The sequence below is a fragment of the Schistocerca cancellata genome, chromosome 5 (assembly GCF_023864275.1).
Source record: "Schistocerca cancellata isolate TAMUIC-IGC-003103 chromosome 5, iqSchCanc2.1, whole genome shotgun sequence".
In the NCBI taxonomy this organism is placed as follows: domain Eukaryota; kingdom Metazoa; phylum Arthropoda; class Insecta; order Orthoptera; family Acrididae; genus Schistocerca; species Schistocerca cancellata.
In genome coordinates, this window is record NC_064630.1 from 137,586,835 (window position 1) to 137,603,676 (window position 16,842).

General features: G+C 41.7%; 1 protein-coding gene across 1 annotated transcript in view; it reads right to left on the reverse strand.

The window, feature by feature from the left end:
• The window catches only part of LOC126188009 (probable 2-oxoglutarate dehydrogenase E1 component DHKTD1 homolog, mitochondrial), a 356,616-nt gene that overhangs the window by 295,286 nt on the left and 44,488 nt on the right, over window positions 1-16,842 (reverse strand). The window contains exon 3 of the mRNA XM_049929425.1: window positions 5,709-5,877. Within this exon, the coding sequence (XP_049785382.1) occupies window positions 5,709-5,877 (169 nt within the window). The remainder of the gene's footprint in view (window positions 1-5,708; window positions 5,878-16,842) is intronic.

Sequence of the window (16,842 nt, forward strand, 5' to 3'; positions counted from 1 at the left end):
CAGGGAGACTATATTGAAGCAATGTAAAGCAATACTGAAAAAAAATTGCAAGTAAAAAGATGTCCTTCAGTGGAGTACAAGGATTTATCAAGCAGATATGAATTCAATTTTTGTTTGCCATTAATTTCATTATCTATTCAATTATGTATGTAAAAGGGTAGGTGGTTAGTGTAAATCATTTCTCCTTCTAATATTACATTATGAATGTTACAGTTGGTTTTGAACTGTGACCGATTATTGGAACAAACTTCATATGGGGGTAAACATACTGTGAGGTGGTTGTTATTATGACCACAGTCTATGACAAACAGTCCCAAAACTCTGGAGGGTAAAATACATGCAACCTTGCTAGTGTTCCAAGTTCCTAATATGTAGCAGCAGAAGAATAGTAAGATACAAACTGTTGGCTTGCTATTTTTAATGCTGTTACTTCAATATTTTCCAGTCACTAAATGTGGCTATGATTTTTCCAGTATAAACAGGAAAATGTAATTAAAGCTATTTTCATTGATGTAATATGTAATTGAAGTAATATACCATCTCTTGTTAATACCAACATCTAATAATAAAATTTCAGTGCCATGTGACATATATGTGTCACATGAGCAAAGTTGTAGTCATATTATCAAAAATCCTTTAATACGAGAGATGAATTGCAACCTGATATGTTTAAGTTCAAAAGGAACTGATTACAATTATATCTGCATGCTTGGGATCAACTGTAGTTTGTTTCATAAGTTTCTTTGCAGAATTTACACTTTTTAAGACATTTAAAACTAGGCATGATTTTCATATCCTTGGAGATTAGCTGCTACTTCTTCTTATATTCACCCTTTTGGTCTTGTCTTTGCTTCCCTGCCTTGTATGTACCTATCATGTTTATCTGTTCTGCTTTTCAGGTATCAAAATATATGTATGCACTGATCAGCCAAGAACATTATGACCACTGCCCACTGTAACACTGGACGCCGCCTGGTGGTGTTGCAGGTATGTGGTGTGGTAGCAAAAGTATGTTCACCCTAGTGAGAATGTGGGCTGCAAATGGGGAAATCCATTAAGATAAGAAACTTTGACACAGGACAGATTATTACTATTCAGAGCCTGTGAACAAGTATCTGGAAAATGGTAAATGTGGTCGAATGTACTTGTGCTACTGTTGTGAGCATCTATGGAAAGAGGTAGAAGGACAGTGAAACTACCACTACGCACTAAATGGTTGGACATCCACAACTCTTCACAGAAGATGGGGTTCAGAGGACTGTCTACTCAATAAAGTAAGATAGATGGTGATCTGTGGGATCTCTGCTGAAAGAGCACAATGTTGCTGCATGCACAATTGTTTCAGAGCACACCATTCATCATACATTGTTGAACATGGAGCTGCACACCAGACCACCCCTACATGTTCACATGTTGTCCCAATGGCATCATCAGTTATGACCGCAGTGGGCACAGGATCACTGGGATTCGACCATCAGTCAATAGAAACATGTCAGCTCTTCAGGTGAATCACATTTTTGCAACACTATGTCACTGGTCGTCTGCACAAACACTGTCATTCGGGTGAACAGTGGCTTGTAATGTGCCATGTGCCATGGACACAGGCTGGTTGGAGCACTATTACACTAGAGAGACATTCTCCTGCACTTGCATGGGACCTGTGGTAGTAATCGCAGGCACATTGACAGCTGTGAACCCCCTGCAGCCCTTCATGCTTGACGTCTTCCCTGACAGCAGTGTCATCTTTCAGTAGTATAACTGTCCATATCTCAGATCCAGAACTGTGCCAGTGTGGTTTGAGGAGCACTATAGTGAACTCATGTTGATGTCTCTCTGACCAAATTCACCTGATGTATATCCTATGCATCCCATCTGGGTTGCTATCAGATGTCATCATCGTGTACACAAATCAGTGGCCCAATATTTTCGCAAATTACCAGACCTATCCACAAACTGTGGGATCCCTGAGATGCAGAATTAGTGAAATATTTCATTCCAGAAATGGACAAACATGCTATTAAGCAAGTGGTCATAATGTTTTAGCTCATCAATGTATATCTTTCAGATTCCCCTTTGCCAGCTGCAGCATTTAGTCCTCCAGCACATCCCACTGTGATGCTTTCTTCTTATTTATGTGCATATCTTAATATACAGCTAACACATGTTGCATTACAATTAGCATAAAAGCAATTTATATTCAACAGTGGAAAGTCCAGGATGGAATATTACAATATTACAAAAAGGATAGTTGCTATTCACCACATAGCAGAGATGCTGAGCCACAGATAGTCACAACACACACACACACACACACACACACACACAACCACAGTCTCGGGCTGTTGAGGCCACACTGCAAGCAGCTGCGCATGATGGGAGATGCAACTGGGTGGTGGGGGTAAGGAGGAGGCTGGGGTAAGGAGAGCATGGGATAGCAAGCTAGTGGTGGGTAACAGTAAAGTGCTGCTTGTGGGAGCATACAGGGATGAGGTGGAGAGAGGGTAAGGCAGGTAGGTGCAGTCATTAGGTATTTAGATGGAGGGCAAAGAAAGGGGGGGGGGGAGGGAGGGGAGTGGTTAGTGGAAAAGGAGAGATGTAAAAAGACTGTGAATGCATTGGTGGAATAGAGAACTGTGTAGTGCTGGAACGGGAACAGGGAAGGGAATAGAGGGTAAGTACAGAGACTAACAAAGGTTGAGGCCGGGAAGGTTACGGGAATGTAGAATATATTGCAGGGATAGTTCCCACTTGCACAATTCAGAAAATCTGGTGTTGGTGGGAAGGATGCAGATGGCTCATGCTGTGAAGCAGTAATTGAAATGAAGAAGGTTGTGTTGTGCAGCATACTCACCAATGGGGTGATCCAGCTGTTTCTTGGCCATAGTTTGTAAGTGGCAATTCATGCTGACAGACAGCTTGTTAGTTTTCATACTCTTGTAGAACACAGCAGCTTAGCTTGTACATCACATGACTAGTTTTACAGGTAGCCCTACCACTGATGGAATAGGTGATGCTTGTGATCGGACTGGAGCAGGTGCTGGTGGGAGGATGTAAGGGACAGGTCTTGTATCTAGGTCTATTACAAGGATATGAGCCATGAGGTAAGAGGTTGAGAGCAGGAGTTGTGTAGGGATGGACAAGGTTACTGTGTAGATTCGATGGGTGGTGGAATACCACTGTGGGAGGGATGGGAAGGATAGTGGGTAGGACATTCCTCATTTCAGGGCATGATGAGAGGTAGTCAAAACCCTAGCTCAGAATGTGATTCAATTGCTCCAGTCCCTGGTAGTAACAAGTCACAAAGGAATGCTCATCTGTGGCAGAACAGTGAGACTTTGGGAGGTGGTGGATGACTGGAGAGATAAGACATGGGAGATCTGTTTTTGTACAAGGTTGGGAGGGTAACGATGGTCTGTGAAGGCTGCAGTGAGACCCTTGATGTATTTTGGGAGGGACCACTCATCCCCAAATCGCTCAACATGCAAACTAACCTTACATTCATGGAAAGAACCACAATCCACCACCTAAAAACTGATCCCAACCTTGTCATCATACCTGCTGACAAAGGCTCCATCAGTGTTGCTTTGAACTGCAATGACTGCCTGGCAGAAGGACTCTGCCAGCTGTCAGATTAATCCACCTACAAACCTTGCCACAGTAACCCCATTCCAGAAATCCAGCAGGATCTCCAGTCTCTCCTCAGATCCATAGGCCCATCCCAGAACCTCTCCTCACCTCTACCACTCCCCACACTCTTATCTTCTATATGCTTCCTAAAGTTCATAAACCCAACCACCTAGGATGCCCCATTGTGGCCAGTTACTTTCCCACACTGAGAGTTTCTCTGCTCCTGTAAACCAACACATTCAGCCTATTATCCACTATCCACCATCCTATACAAATGATATCAATCATTTCCTCCACCAACTCTCCACAGTTCCTGTTCCTTTACCACATGGTGCCCTGCTCATCACTGTTGATGCCACCTCTCATTACACAAACATCCCTAATGCCTATGGCCTTACCACTCTTGAACACTATCTGTCCCAATGCCTGATGGATTCCAAACCTACAACCTCCTTCATAATCACCATAACCAACTATATCCTCACCCACAATTACTTCTCCTCTGAAGGCATTACCTACAAGCAAATCTTGGGTACAGATATGGGCACTCACATGGCACCATCCTATGCCAACCTATTCATGGGTGATCTAGAGGAATCCTTCCTAAACAACCACAATCCCAAACTGCTCTCCTGGTTCAGATTCATTGATGATATCTTCATGATCTGCATCGAGGGTGAAGACATCCTATCCAAATTCCTCCAGAACCTCAACACCTTCACCCCCATTCACTTCACTGGGTCCTACTCAACCCAACAAGCCACTTTCCTCAATGTTGACCTCCACCTCAAAGACTTGTGACTCTGTACCACCCATGACTGGAGCAAGTGAACCACATTGTCAGCCAGGGTTTTGACTACCTCTCATTGTGCCCTCAAATGACGGATGTCCTACCAACTATCCTTCCCATCCCTCACACAGTGGTGTTCCACCACCTGCCGAACCTATACAATAACCTAGTCCATCCCTACAGGATGACTGCCCCCAACTCCTGGCCTCATGACTCATATCCCTGTAATAGACCTAGATGCAAGACCTGTCCCATACATTCTCCCACCCCACCCACTCCAGTACGGTCACAAGCATCACCTATCCCATCAAAGGTAGAGCTACCTGCTAAACCAGTCATGTGATGTACAAGCTAAGCTACAACCACTGTGCTGTGTTCTATGTGGGCATGAAAACTAACGAGCTGTCTATCAGCATGAATGGCCAAGAAACAGCTGGACCACCACATTGGTTTGTTCACTGCCCAACACAATGTTCTTCATTTAAATGACTGCTTCACAGCCTGTGCCATCTGGATCCTTCCCACCAACACCAGTTTTTCTGAATTGTGGCTGTGGGAACTCTCCCTGCAATATATCCTACATCCTCGTAACCTTCCTGGCCTCAGCCTTTGCTAGTGTCTGCACTTACCCTCTTGCTCCTTCCCTGTTCCCATTGCAGCACTACACAGTCCTCAATTCCACCAATGTATTCACAGTCTTTCTACCTCTCTCCTTTTCCACTAACCAACCCCCATCCCCACCTCCGACCTCCATCTGCACTGCTGCCCTACCCTCTCTCCACCTCATCCCTGTGTGCTCCCACAAGCAGCACTTTACCGTCCTCCACTCTTAGCCTGTTATCCATCCCTCTCCCCATCCAAGCCCCCTCCTTACCCCCACCACCCAGTTGCATCTCCCATCATGTGTGGTCTCAGGGGCCAGAGACTGTGGTCATGTTTGTGAGTTGCATGTACATGAGTGTGTGTTGTATGCTCTATCTCCAATGCAGGCCTTGTTGGTCAAAAGCTCATTTTCTGACAATCTTTATGTTGTGCCTATCTGCGACTCGGCATATGGTGAGTAGTACTTTCTGTTCACTTTCAGATATGTGGCAACAGTAGCTTATGGTTGTGATGACTTTAATTTTAGATTGAATGTCTCTTATTTTTATCTCTTTTGATATATATATTTCTTCTTTGGTAATTTATTATAGAGAAACATAAAACGAAATTTCCCCATTTGACAACAGCAGAGCTCCAGTTCATTTATGAAATTAACAACAATAAATCCAATTAAAATTCAGGGATATACCTCAAGATAATTAAACTCTGCACTAAGTGGACCACAATAAGTTTTATGTAGAAAATGAAGTATATCACTCAGTGACCCAGTCTCTGTGTCCATTAACAAAATTCCAGAGGTATTATAATTCTCATCCTCAGTGAGCCCATAAAGCCTGTAGTTAAGCTCTGGAACATCCCTGTAAAGAAAATTAAACAGAAATATTATTATAAATGTTACAGAGTATTTTCATTCATAAACATAACAAGGACATCTACAAGAAAAATATAGGGAAAATTTTTAGTTTCATAATTAAAATGTGGAAACACCAGCATGAGTAATGCCTCTGACCGGAGGACACAAACAGCTGAATGGAATGTCTGGACTCCTAAGAAAGCAGTTTGATGCAGAACTTTGTACCACATCATTGTCTTATCTGTCAGGTTATGAGCAATAGAGCAGTATTGTCATATCAGCATGTTGTCTCCATTATTGGTATGATATCTGCACCTAAAGCTACCACAGTGGTGACCTGTGACATTCGTGCAACGCAAAGGGGAGAGATGTTTCATTCCGTATTGTGATAATATATGGTAACAAAGCAGCCATCTCGTATCAATTACATCACATTAGCATCCCCTCAAAGCTGCACCTCAAAGATTAACATGAGTGATGTATACCATCAGCAGAAAAATTGTCAACCAGTGCTCAAATATGAGCTAAATATGACTATGGATGTTACAAGCTCCAGCAAGCCTCAACAATGGCTGCCATCAAATAATCTACTGTTGGGCTTTGTACGAGATTCAGCATCAGGTGCACCAACTCATGAGTCAGCAGGACTGGTCAGACTAAATATGAACAATAACATGATTTCTGTACCAACTCCATCTGTCACATCATGAACACGATTAGGAAATATGACCACCATGTAAGGTGGAGCACAACAGGCCTGCATTACCTGGACTCAGTTACTGGATTTGCAACCACACTGCAAGTGCTCTGTGATACTTTGTCAGTTATATTGTTTTGCATGACAGCATCAGTGCAACCACAACCTGGTCATACTTCAGCTCAGCGACTCAGCACACAGTCCAAGTTGCCACCATTCAGGCCAGAACAATCAGCATATTGGTATGTGACAGTAGAATGTGTATTTATTTCACTGAGAAATTTGGATGATAACTCTCACTTTGTCACATTAATTTGCCACTTAGCAGAGCATGCTGACATTAGCAGCAAGGTCATCCTCATGCCACATGCCTCATATGTCAAACTTAACCACACTTACCCGTGTTAAAAGTGCACAACGGTGTAGTCATCATCCTCAGTCAGGACGCCAACTTGTGTGACCAACACTCCACCGCTTTCCTAGAGGCCAATGATGCACCGAGCGCCACCACCATATAAAGGTCATGAAATTGTTGGTATCATGTCCAGTTTGGTGACACTACACATAACTCCCAGCCTCCTTGCAGCTACCCAAACTCCAAACATAGCCCACTGTGGGTGCACCGGTCCACGTTGACATGTCAAGCTGCCCATCCCCACAACATGTGGGACAAACATTCTCCACACCACTCCCATCGCCAAGTGGAGAGCTCTGTATATTTGATCGAGAAATGCATAAACACTTTGACGTAAATATGGGGTCAGACATCAGTATGGTACTGGAGGGCAATAATGAGATACTATCTGGCTCAACATCCCTACAACCCGTTCTATGAATGACTCACATAGCACTGTGCATGGAACCATTAACTGTACCTTGGAACTAAGCTCAGATCAACCGTTTACATTGACCTGGGCATGAGTGAATTAACTTCCTATGGCACTTTCACATTTCACTGGGTTTAATAAATGCAGCGCTACTACATCATGACACTGGATGACTTATCCTAGGGCTCTTTGCCTCGATGTTCCTCATCCATCAGAAATTACCTCATGTCCTGCTAGGCATTTGCATGATGATGATGATGATGATTTGAACTGTAACATACTAAAGAAGTGTGTTATGATGATGGAGAATCTAATGATGTCACATCCGCTTTATCTGGACACTCTGTACACTCAGCACCAACACACAGTGCTACCTGAAAATTAGCTTTGCTTCTTGTAATGTCAAATGGGGTGATTTCAAATGGTTTTGTCGTTATTTTGATAGTAACTTTCGTATATATTGTTAGATTAAATTGATTGTTATGGAAGTGGTAGGGTATATGTGTAATGAATAAAATATCCCAGAACCAGAAAGTGTGTGTGTAGGTATATTTATCTCAGGCAGGTAAATAAAGTGTCTGAAATCACCCCATGGATTGGAGTGATTTTGGACACGTGTTTTTTAAATCTCTGTCCGAAGTTACAGTATATAGAGGGCAAATTCAGATAGTTACTGCCTTCTTTTTTTTTAATTCTTCATGCTTTTTATTTGATTTTAGAGACATTTTACACATTTTAAGGTAGCCCTTTGTTACGAATAAGTGATATGGAATGATATAATGAATTTTATATATTACACATAAGTTTTTATTTTGGAAGAATTTAATAAAATTTTTTTACAGTTCTTAACTGAAATATTATAAACAGACAGAAACAAACAAAGTAATTTAACTAAAAGGTCAAAATAATTTTTCTCACTCATCATTCTAAATTAAGTTGCAAACACTTTAAATAAATGATTGTCTTTGAGTCTAAAGCACATCTTCTTGAAAAATGAACATTTCTCTCTTCTCAACTGGTGTGGGAAGTATTCTCGAAGTTTGCAATTTTTGTATTGTATCTTCATCGGGGACATTAGGAAACACAAATATGTTTTTACTCTTCTCGTGTGGATGCAACAATTTCACACTTACTTCCGTAGCACCAACATTTGTGGCCACTCCAACATACTGCCTTGTTTGCTCCTTGTATGCATGTTTATATTCATACTCTGCAACAAGAAAAGCCTCTTCTTTCAGCAAAAAAACTTCATTGGATGATGTGTCGTTTTCACTTTCACTACTGCTAGAAGCACTGTCACTTGTTTCAGCACTGTTTTCGTTTCCCTGAAAATTTTGGCCAGTGATTGATTTTCCAGGTTGAGCGTCTAGTTTGCAGTGGCAGTGGGAGCTACCAAGCTTATTTGGAGGATAACCAATTTCTTTGAGCATTTCTTCAAAAGTGGAAGACCATGCGTCTGCGTTGCTTTGCTGGCTCTCCTCATTATCAGGCAATTTTTGTAAGACATTATCTGGATCAAAAGGGATTAGGCCCGTGGCGTGAAATCCACCCTTTATGTTTTCCTTGGAGTTTGCTGAAATCTTAGTCAGTGTCTGCTTCAGAAGAGATGGGAAGGCATCCTTGGAAATGGTCCCATGAGTGTGTTTCTTCCAATCAGTTAATACAGCTCGCTACACTGCTTTCATTGGCCTGAAGAAGCTTACATGGAGCGGTTGGAGGAGGTGCGTGCTATTGGGGGGAAGGAGAATGAATGACATATTGTTCCACTTACACTCTTCAATAACACGTAAAGACACGTGACCTGAATAAGTTGTCTCTAATCATGACTGTTGGCCCATTTTGCCTCTTCAAATAGAGCAAAGCGATTGTAAATAACCAGTCTTCAAATACTGGCAGATCAAACCATCCACTTTTGTTCTATTGAAACAGGTTCCTTGTGGTCCACCTTCTTGCCACGTGTCCGACACATGCTCTGACTTGTAAAGGACATATGGAGGAAGCAGTTTCCCATCAGCACTAGCTGCCATCATTATTGAGACACTAGATTTTGATGAGTCCATCACTTTTTCAGCATGCTTACTCCCTCGTTTTGTAATTATTTGCTGCTTGCCTGGATCATCTGACATGTTAGTTTCATCATAGTTGATCATGTTGCTAGGTGGGAGATTTTCCAGCTTTACCTTGATATTGGAGAAAAACATCTTAACAGTCTCTTTGTTCACATCTGCACCAGTTTGTTTAATATTTTTGCTTAAGCGAACGGAAAGATCTTCTGATGGTTGTTTGAGGAATAAATGCATCCATTCTTATCCTGGCAAATTATTACAAAATTTCTTCACTTTTTGGCCAGAGTTATCAAGGTAGCCTTTAACTAAATATCTAATATCCAATTTAGTGAAGGGAAATCCCCAATGTGCAGCCCTCAAGATACCTTGCTTCAACATTTCTTCTTCTTCTTTATTTAGCACTGGTTGTTCTCCCATTTTTTTCGGATGTGCTTCCTGCACTTTATTTTGTAGGGTTGATTTAGGTATACCATACAAATCACACGCTTTTCGGTACGATAATTTACCACTCTGAATATCATGAACAGCTTTATCTAAAAGTTCCGGGTCATAATTACACCATACTGTAGCACCTCTCTTGCTCTTATACGTTCTTGGCATTGACTGAAATCACCCCACACAGTACACAGTTTTACAAAAGCTGTCGTTATTTTATAACCTTGCACAAGAAACTTGACAAACTTGTACAGAAATTGTCTCAATGCTGTTAGCTACTGAGGGCATCAACAATTACAGTTACAATAATTTCCTGCTTGGCGCAACAACAGAAAGTTTCCACTTTACGATAATGCATGGATTTTTAACACTGAGACTGTTCATCAGTTATTCACCTAGGGGAACAATTGATGCAAAATAAAATTTGTGAAAAGCGATAAATGCAATCTAGCACTTAAAATAACTAATGCATGGATGTTAAAATAAGTAACTCTTTGTTTCTATGCAGTGGCAAAGAGCAAATAAGCCATACTGTCCGATCTCACCCTGGTGTCCGAAATCACCCCGTTTGACGGTACTGTAATTATGCAAATCCTAATACAGTTGAAACTGATTTTCATTATCAGCAAGAAAACTGACAAGGTCCAATAATTGTTTAGCTTCACAATTTTTTCCTGTATGGGCCACAATAAGGTTAATCCAAGAATATTGCAGGCTGATTTTACTTCAAATGTTACAGTATATTCGTGTATGCTACCACTATTTTTTGTGTTGCAACCAGTCATTAGTGACAGACTTGCTAAGGAAGTAAATCAACTGTCAAAAATGTAATAGAAAGTTATGGTACAATGTAAACAATTTAGAACTCACCAAATAGTAAAGGTGATGAGTCACTGACAGACACATAAACAAGACTGAAAAATTTCACTAACTTTCAGGCTGGGACAGCAGCAATGGGTTGTGATGGGTGGAGTGGGTGAGAGGAGAAAGGAGGAAGGGAGTGGAAGGGAAGGTTGGGGAAGGGTGACTGATGCCTGTAATGGCAGGTGAACATGATTAAAATGCAGCAGGAAAAGGCAACAAGTACACAAAATGGGAACACAACACAGCAGTGGCATCAGTGAGTTGGTGCAGCACTTGATGACAATGACATGTAATGATGTGGAGAAGTGAACTGGGATGGACAGGCAGAAAAGAGGAAGGAAAGACTGCAGGGAATATGGTGTGGGTGCAGACTGAATGACATTACAATCCTGGAGCAGGATGTAGGTGGGTATGGAGCAGGGAACTAGTGGAGACTGAGGCCAGGAGGATTACAGGAATGAAAGATCTGTTGCAAGGAAAACTCCCACCTACATACTTCAGAGAAGCCAGAGTTTGGGGAAGGAACCAAATAGCAAGGGTTGTGAAGCAGCCATTGAAACAGCACGCTGTGCACAGAAGCATGTTCTGCCATTATGGTCGGCCTCACTTTGGTGGTGGCCATTCATTTGAATGGATAGTTGGTTGGTGGGAATCTGGTATATCACATCACTGCTTTCACAGGTGGCCCTGTCTCTGATGGAACTGGAGTAGGACGTGCTGGGTGATTGTATCATATAAAATGTTTTCAACGGTGCTGAGCAGTCATGCAATATTTTTTGAAAGAATAAACTGTCACTTTACAGTATATTACTGTATTTTTCTTCTATACTATCTAGTTTTTGGCTTTTACACCATTACTGTATACAATGCTGAAAGACGATTAACATGCCACATATGGTAAACTCAGTTCAAAGCAGATAACAAGACTGGCACGTGCCTCTAAGAAGACAATAAGGAAGCTGAAGCCGTTTCAATTTGAGGAGCACTTGCTGGAAAGTGTTGGATCATTTGAATTTGTCCCAATTTTTCTTAAACCTACTGAGCAGGATATGCAATTTTGGCCTCTTTAGGTGTGAATTTACCATGATAATTGATGTTTTCAAAAAATGATATTCTTTAAGATTTCTTGGTTCAGGAAGCTAAATGATGGCTCCCTGTAGACAGTTAAATTACTTCTCTAGGCTCTGTATGTGCTCCTCCTATTGACCCTGTAATAATGATGGAGTCTTCAAAAACTGTGATGTTTGCTAACGGTACAAGGATACTGGTAAAGGGGTCAAACACACCCATAACAAATATGACTGAGAGGATAGTGGACTAAGTTTACAAGCAGTTCACAGTTCCTAATCTTATAAAAACTCATACTATTCAGTTCCAAACAACTAAAAATGTTTGCAATGACATGCTCTGGATATTCTACAGTATTAATTTATTTTGTGAATATGTTTCACCTTTCTAGGCCATCATCAGACAACAACTGACTTTTCTGTTTATAAAAATAAAGTTGTTACATGGAGCAGCAACAATGACTTAATTAACAAAATAAAAATAACCTATGTGTAGTATAACAAGTGTCCAGAGATTAGTGGGTACTCACTAAATGAAAATCTTTGAGTGAAGTTCCTTGGCATCCAAATGAAAAACAAACCAATTGGCACACGCATATGCACAATTTAACCAAAAAGTTAAGTTTTGACTACTTTGGACTTAGAAATCTCTCTCACTGCATATGGTATTACTTGCATACTTTGCATTCTTTTATTCAATGCTGTCCAACAACACAATCATCTAGAGCAGTATAACAATGGTCAAAACAATATTCATACCACAGAATATGTAGTAGGAATATTATGTAAAATTGACAACTAAACATCTTTGCAGAAGCTTTTATAGGGATCTCGGTATTCTTATCATAGCATGTAAATAGATTTGATCCACTGCAATATTTGTAGTTAATAATATGTTTGCATTTTAGATGGACCATCAAATTTACAACCACAATACTAGAACAAAAAATAATTTCCAGATAGACTACACCTTTCTGTACAGGGTTCAGAAAGGAGTTTTCACTACTTCTATAATTTAGCAGAATACTTCGGCTATGTGTGTTGTGTCAGTCCATGATTATGTTCCTCAGTTTCTCATTTTAGGTAGACTGGCTTTTCCATAGCACTTCATTTCCAGAAATACGGGAAGCCTTTGGAGGCAGATTCAGACAGTAAAATGTGTGGACCTGCTGCTGTCATCTGATTCCTTTGAGAAGTTATTATGTTACTGCAGCTGTCTACAGGCAGGTTTTCAAGAAGCAGAACTACAGTGGAAGATAGCATGTCACCACTTGTTCTAGATGCATTTTTATGCATTGGTACAGATAATCATTCATGTTTCCAGATATCTGAATAATGTAACATCCATTTCACACCAAATGATGGCAATCAAAGCTTTTATCTGAATGTGTTTACACTGTGTGTGAGGTGACAAAACATTTAATGTCTCAGCTGCTATGTTTTTGAGAGTATAGAATTAAACCTACGAAATTTCATTGCTCGCCATGGCTTGGCTCATCCTATATGTGGAAACAATCTTTGCAGACAATGCTAGAAACCTGGTACACTGCCAGAAGTGCCACACGAGCTGAGAGTTAATGCTCACAAGCGGACCACGTATGTTCATTACTTATGCAAGTGAAGTATTGTTTTTTTAATCTCTATTATGTCCAAGTGAGTTGTGAGAATAATGTGTAAAGTCCTTCAACAAGCTATGCAGATGACACTTCAATCTTATTCTAAGGCACAAAGCCTAATAAGCTAAAGTGTTTTGCAATTAATGGTGTAACTGAAATCACAAACTATTTCAATGATCAGATAGTCAACATGATTATAAATAAATCTCAGTTACTGAACCACTTATTATTTTAAGAGAGAGTTTCCATTTTTAAAGTAATTTTACATATATAAGGAAAAATTAATGTATCTTACAATTATATGATTTATACACAGTTCCACGTTCATCTAGGAGTATAAGAGTAACAACACAGTATCCCCCCCCCCCCCCCCCATGTTGTATTTAATAGCAATTGCTTGTGTCTACCATTTATCAGAACCTGCACATAGTTTTCTTACTTTGAAGTTTATTGCTTTGATTAGATCATATGGTCTAGACTTATTTTCTGTATACAGATTTTTCTGTCACAACAATACAAGCTGAAGCTATGCAGTAACTTTGACTTCAGCATAAAATAAGTCTGTTTTAAGAAAAAAAGGAATTAAATCAAAATAGGAGTTAATAAGAGTTTCTTACACACAGTCTTTGCTACCAATTCAATGCCTGGTACAGAGATACTATTTAACTCAGATAATATTTTCTCAGTTACAAATAATTTACAGCTGATCCTCACTAAATATTACTGAACCCCAATAAAAAAGATTTCATTACCTTCTTGCTGTAAGATAAAGTCAAATATTAACAGAGGTCAGTAATAGTGCTCACCACACCAATATACATGACACATGTCTTGTCTTCACAACAGAAGTTACTAATTGCAAATTTCTTAGTTTGTATGTGGATGAAATCTTCACTGGGTAAGCCAAATCAATTTTCTATATTGGAAAATAAATAATGGCTAGCATGTTCTTAGCCAGTCACTACTGGACAATTTATGATGTGTAGAGGATTCACACTTGTCATGGAAAAGGGCAATTAGACTTATACATACTCTACATATCCCATATAAAATCTTGTCATGAAATATTTTTTCCCAAATAAATACTTAACAACAAATATACCCATTTAAATTAACTTGTTTCCCTTTAACATATTTTCAACAGAAAAATACATTTTCAAAGAATTTTTAACAGAAGGTGTAACACACTGATTTATTATAGGATACTGCTTATGTTATGAAACAGTTTAAGTAAGAAACGGTAGAAAATGAACTTCATTATAACAGGAATGTAAAAATTGATATAATATGCATCTGTGGCGACTATCGACCAAGTCGCGGGTAATATCTTTGTTTTTGGCAAGCTCTTGGACCCCGTCTGTGGTCGCGCGTGAAAGTGTACGGACGTGTACCGAGAATTCAGAATGTAAACAACTGTATATGTGTGCTTACGAGAAATAAAAATAGTGTTTATTACACATGGTGTAGCGTGCATCATTGGATTCAGCAACCCTACAACGCTAAACCCATACTGGTGACCCCGAATTTTGTTCGCGAGTGCTACAACGAAATCTTATACCGTCGAGCAGTACACAATGGATCGCTTGCCGCCTGCTACACCGAACACGTGCCAACTAAGTGTTCCAACGGACGCTTCGGCATGGTTTTACAATTATCCACCGGGCGTCCGCAATAGTTCTACGCAGTTTCCGAACACATCGACTAGCTGTACTCAACAGGACAGTGTTTATACAATTCCACAGCCACATGTGCCGGCATCAGGTACGAACAATAACTTTCCGTTACCGTACATGAGTCAGCCGTCGTGTGACAGTGTTCCGTACCATCAGAACGTTTTCCGCGCACAAAACTTTGAATATGAACGTATTACGTCGAATACGAACTTTCCACGTGTTCCGAGTGCTCAACAGCCGACACAATGTGCTCAAACCCCAGTGACTATGTTTACAGGTTTCCCAAGTGCAAGTGTGAATTTTCCACCCAAATCAGTGACTGTACAAATCGAGCCGGACGCTCAAGACAGGAGAGTTCATATTTCTGCCGGAACTCCGGATTTTGCACCAACCCCCCCTACACCACCAGCGGCCGCTTTACGAGTGTTTCCGACGGCACACGCCGTTCCTGCCGCGTGTGTTCCACAAACATTAGGTGATTTTAACTATTTTAATGCACCTGTAGGGGAGGGGCCCGGAAACTGTATTCCGTCGTTCGCCGCACATCGGTCGACTACGGTCGATTCTACCGCGCCAGTCCATTCTACGCCCGTCAGCGTTACTCCGTCGACCGCTCGATTCGTTGATTTCTCGACCAAGGTCGAGCCAGCCGCGCCTACCGTGCCGCGTGCCACTGACAGTGGCGGAAGCTGGTGCACCGCTACTGCACCCGAGACAATTACGTTGCAGAACTATGGACAGGGAGAGACAGTTTCTGATAAACATTTATGTCAAGACTTTCCCACCCGTTGGCCGAAGCTACCATCCCTTCGCAAGGATCACCCACGCACATGGTTTGCCTTGGTCGACCACGTCCTCCAGCTACACGGCGTCGCCGACAACAATTTGAAGTTCCTATGCTTACTGTGTCACCTCCATGACGAACTGGATCTGATCTGAGACATTGTGGCTTCGCCCCCCGCTACGGACAAATATGCGTTCGCCCGACGCACCATCCTCGAGCGACTATCCACATCGACAGAGGAAGCTATCCGCCTCATCAGTCAGGAATCGCTGGGATCCAGGTCCCCGTCGCAACTCTGGCGTCATCTCCGCGCTATGATTGACACGCATCACATGCCGGACATTACACTTTGGACCATCTGGTTGCTGAAACTTCCCCCGCAAGTTCAATTTCACCTTCTACATGTAACTTCGGCCCCACTAGATGCCAAACTGAAGATCGCAGACCAGGTTTACAACATTCTGCCCCCCCCCCCCGCATACCCCCCCAGGGTGCCCTCAGGCCTCAGGGGTTGGCACACCTGCGCGGCAGTTCCCATCCTGCAGTACAGAGTGCGCACGATTCGCTCCACGCATGCGCGCGGAGCCAACGCCGCCTGGCAACCGCCGCAGTAACTCCTCTCCTACCAGCACTACTGCAGCGTCGCCATCGGAGGGAACCACAAACAAGTCCCCCTCCACTGCCGCTTCGACCTCAACCAGCGCGACGGGCGATGCCACGCGCCGCCCTGCTTGGTGTTATTTCCACTCCCGCTTTGGCGACGCGGCTAAGAAATGTCGTTCTCCATGCACGTTCCCAAACTAATAACGCGACCCAATTCAGGCGCTACAGGCCGCGTTGCACCGCACAGACGCCTATCACTAAATACTTCTTCTCCTCACGCGCCAGGACGCTTGTACGTGAAAGATGCAGTGTCTTGCCTTTCATTTCTAGTCGACAC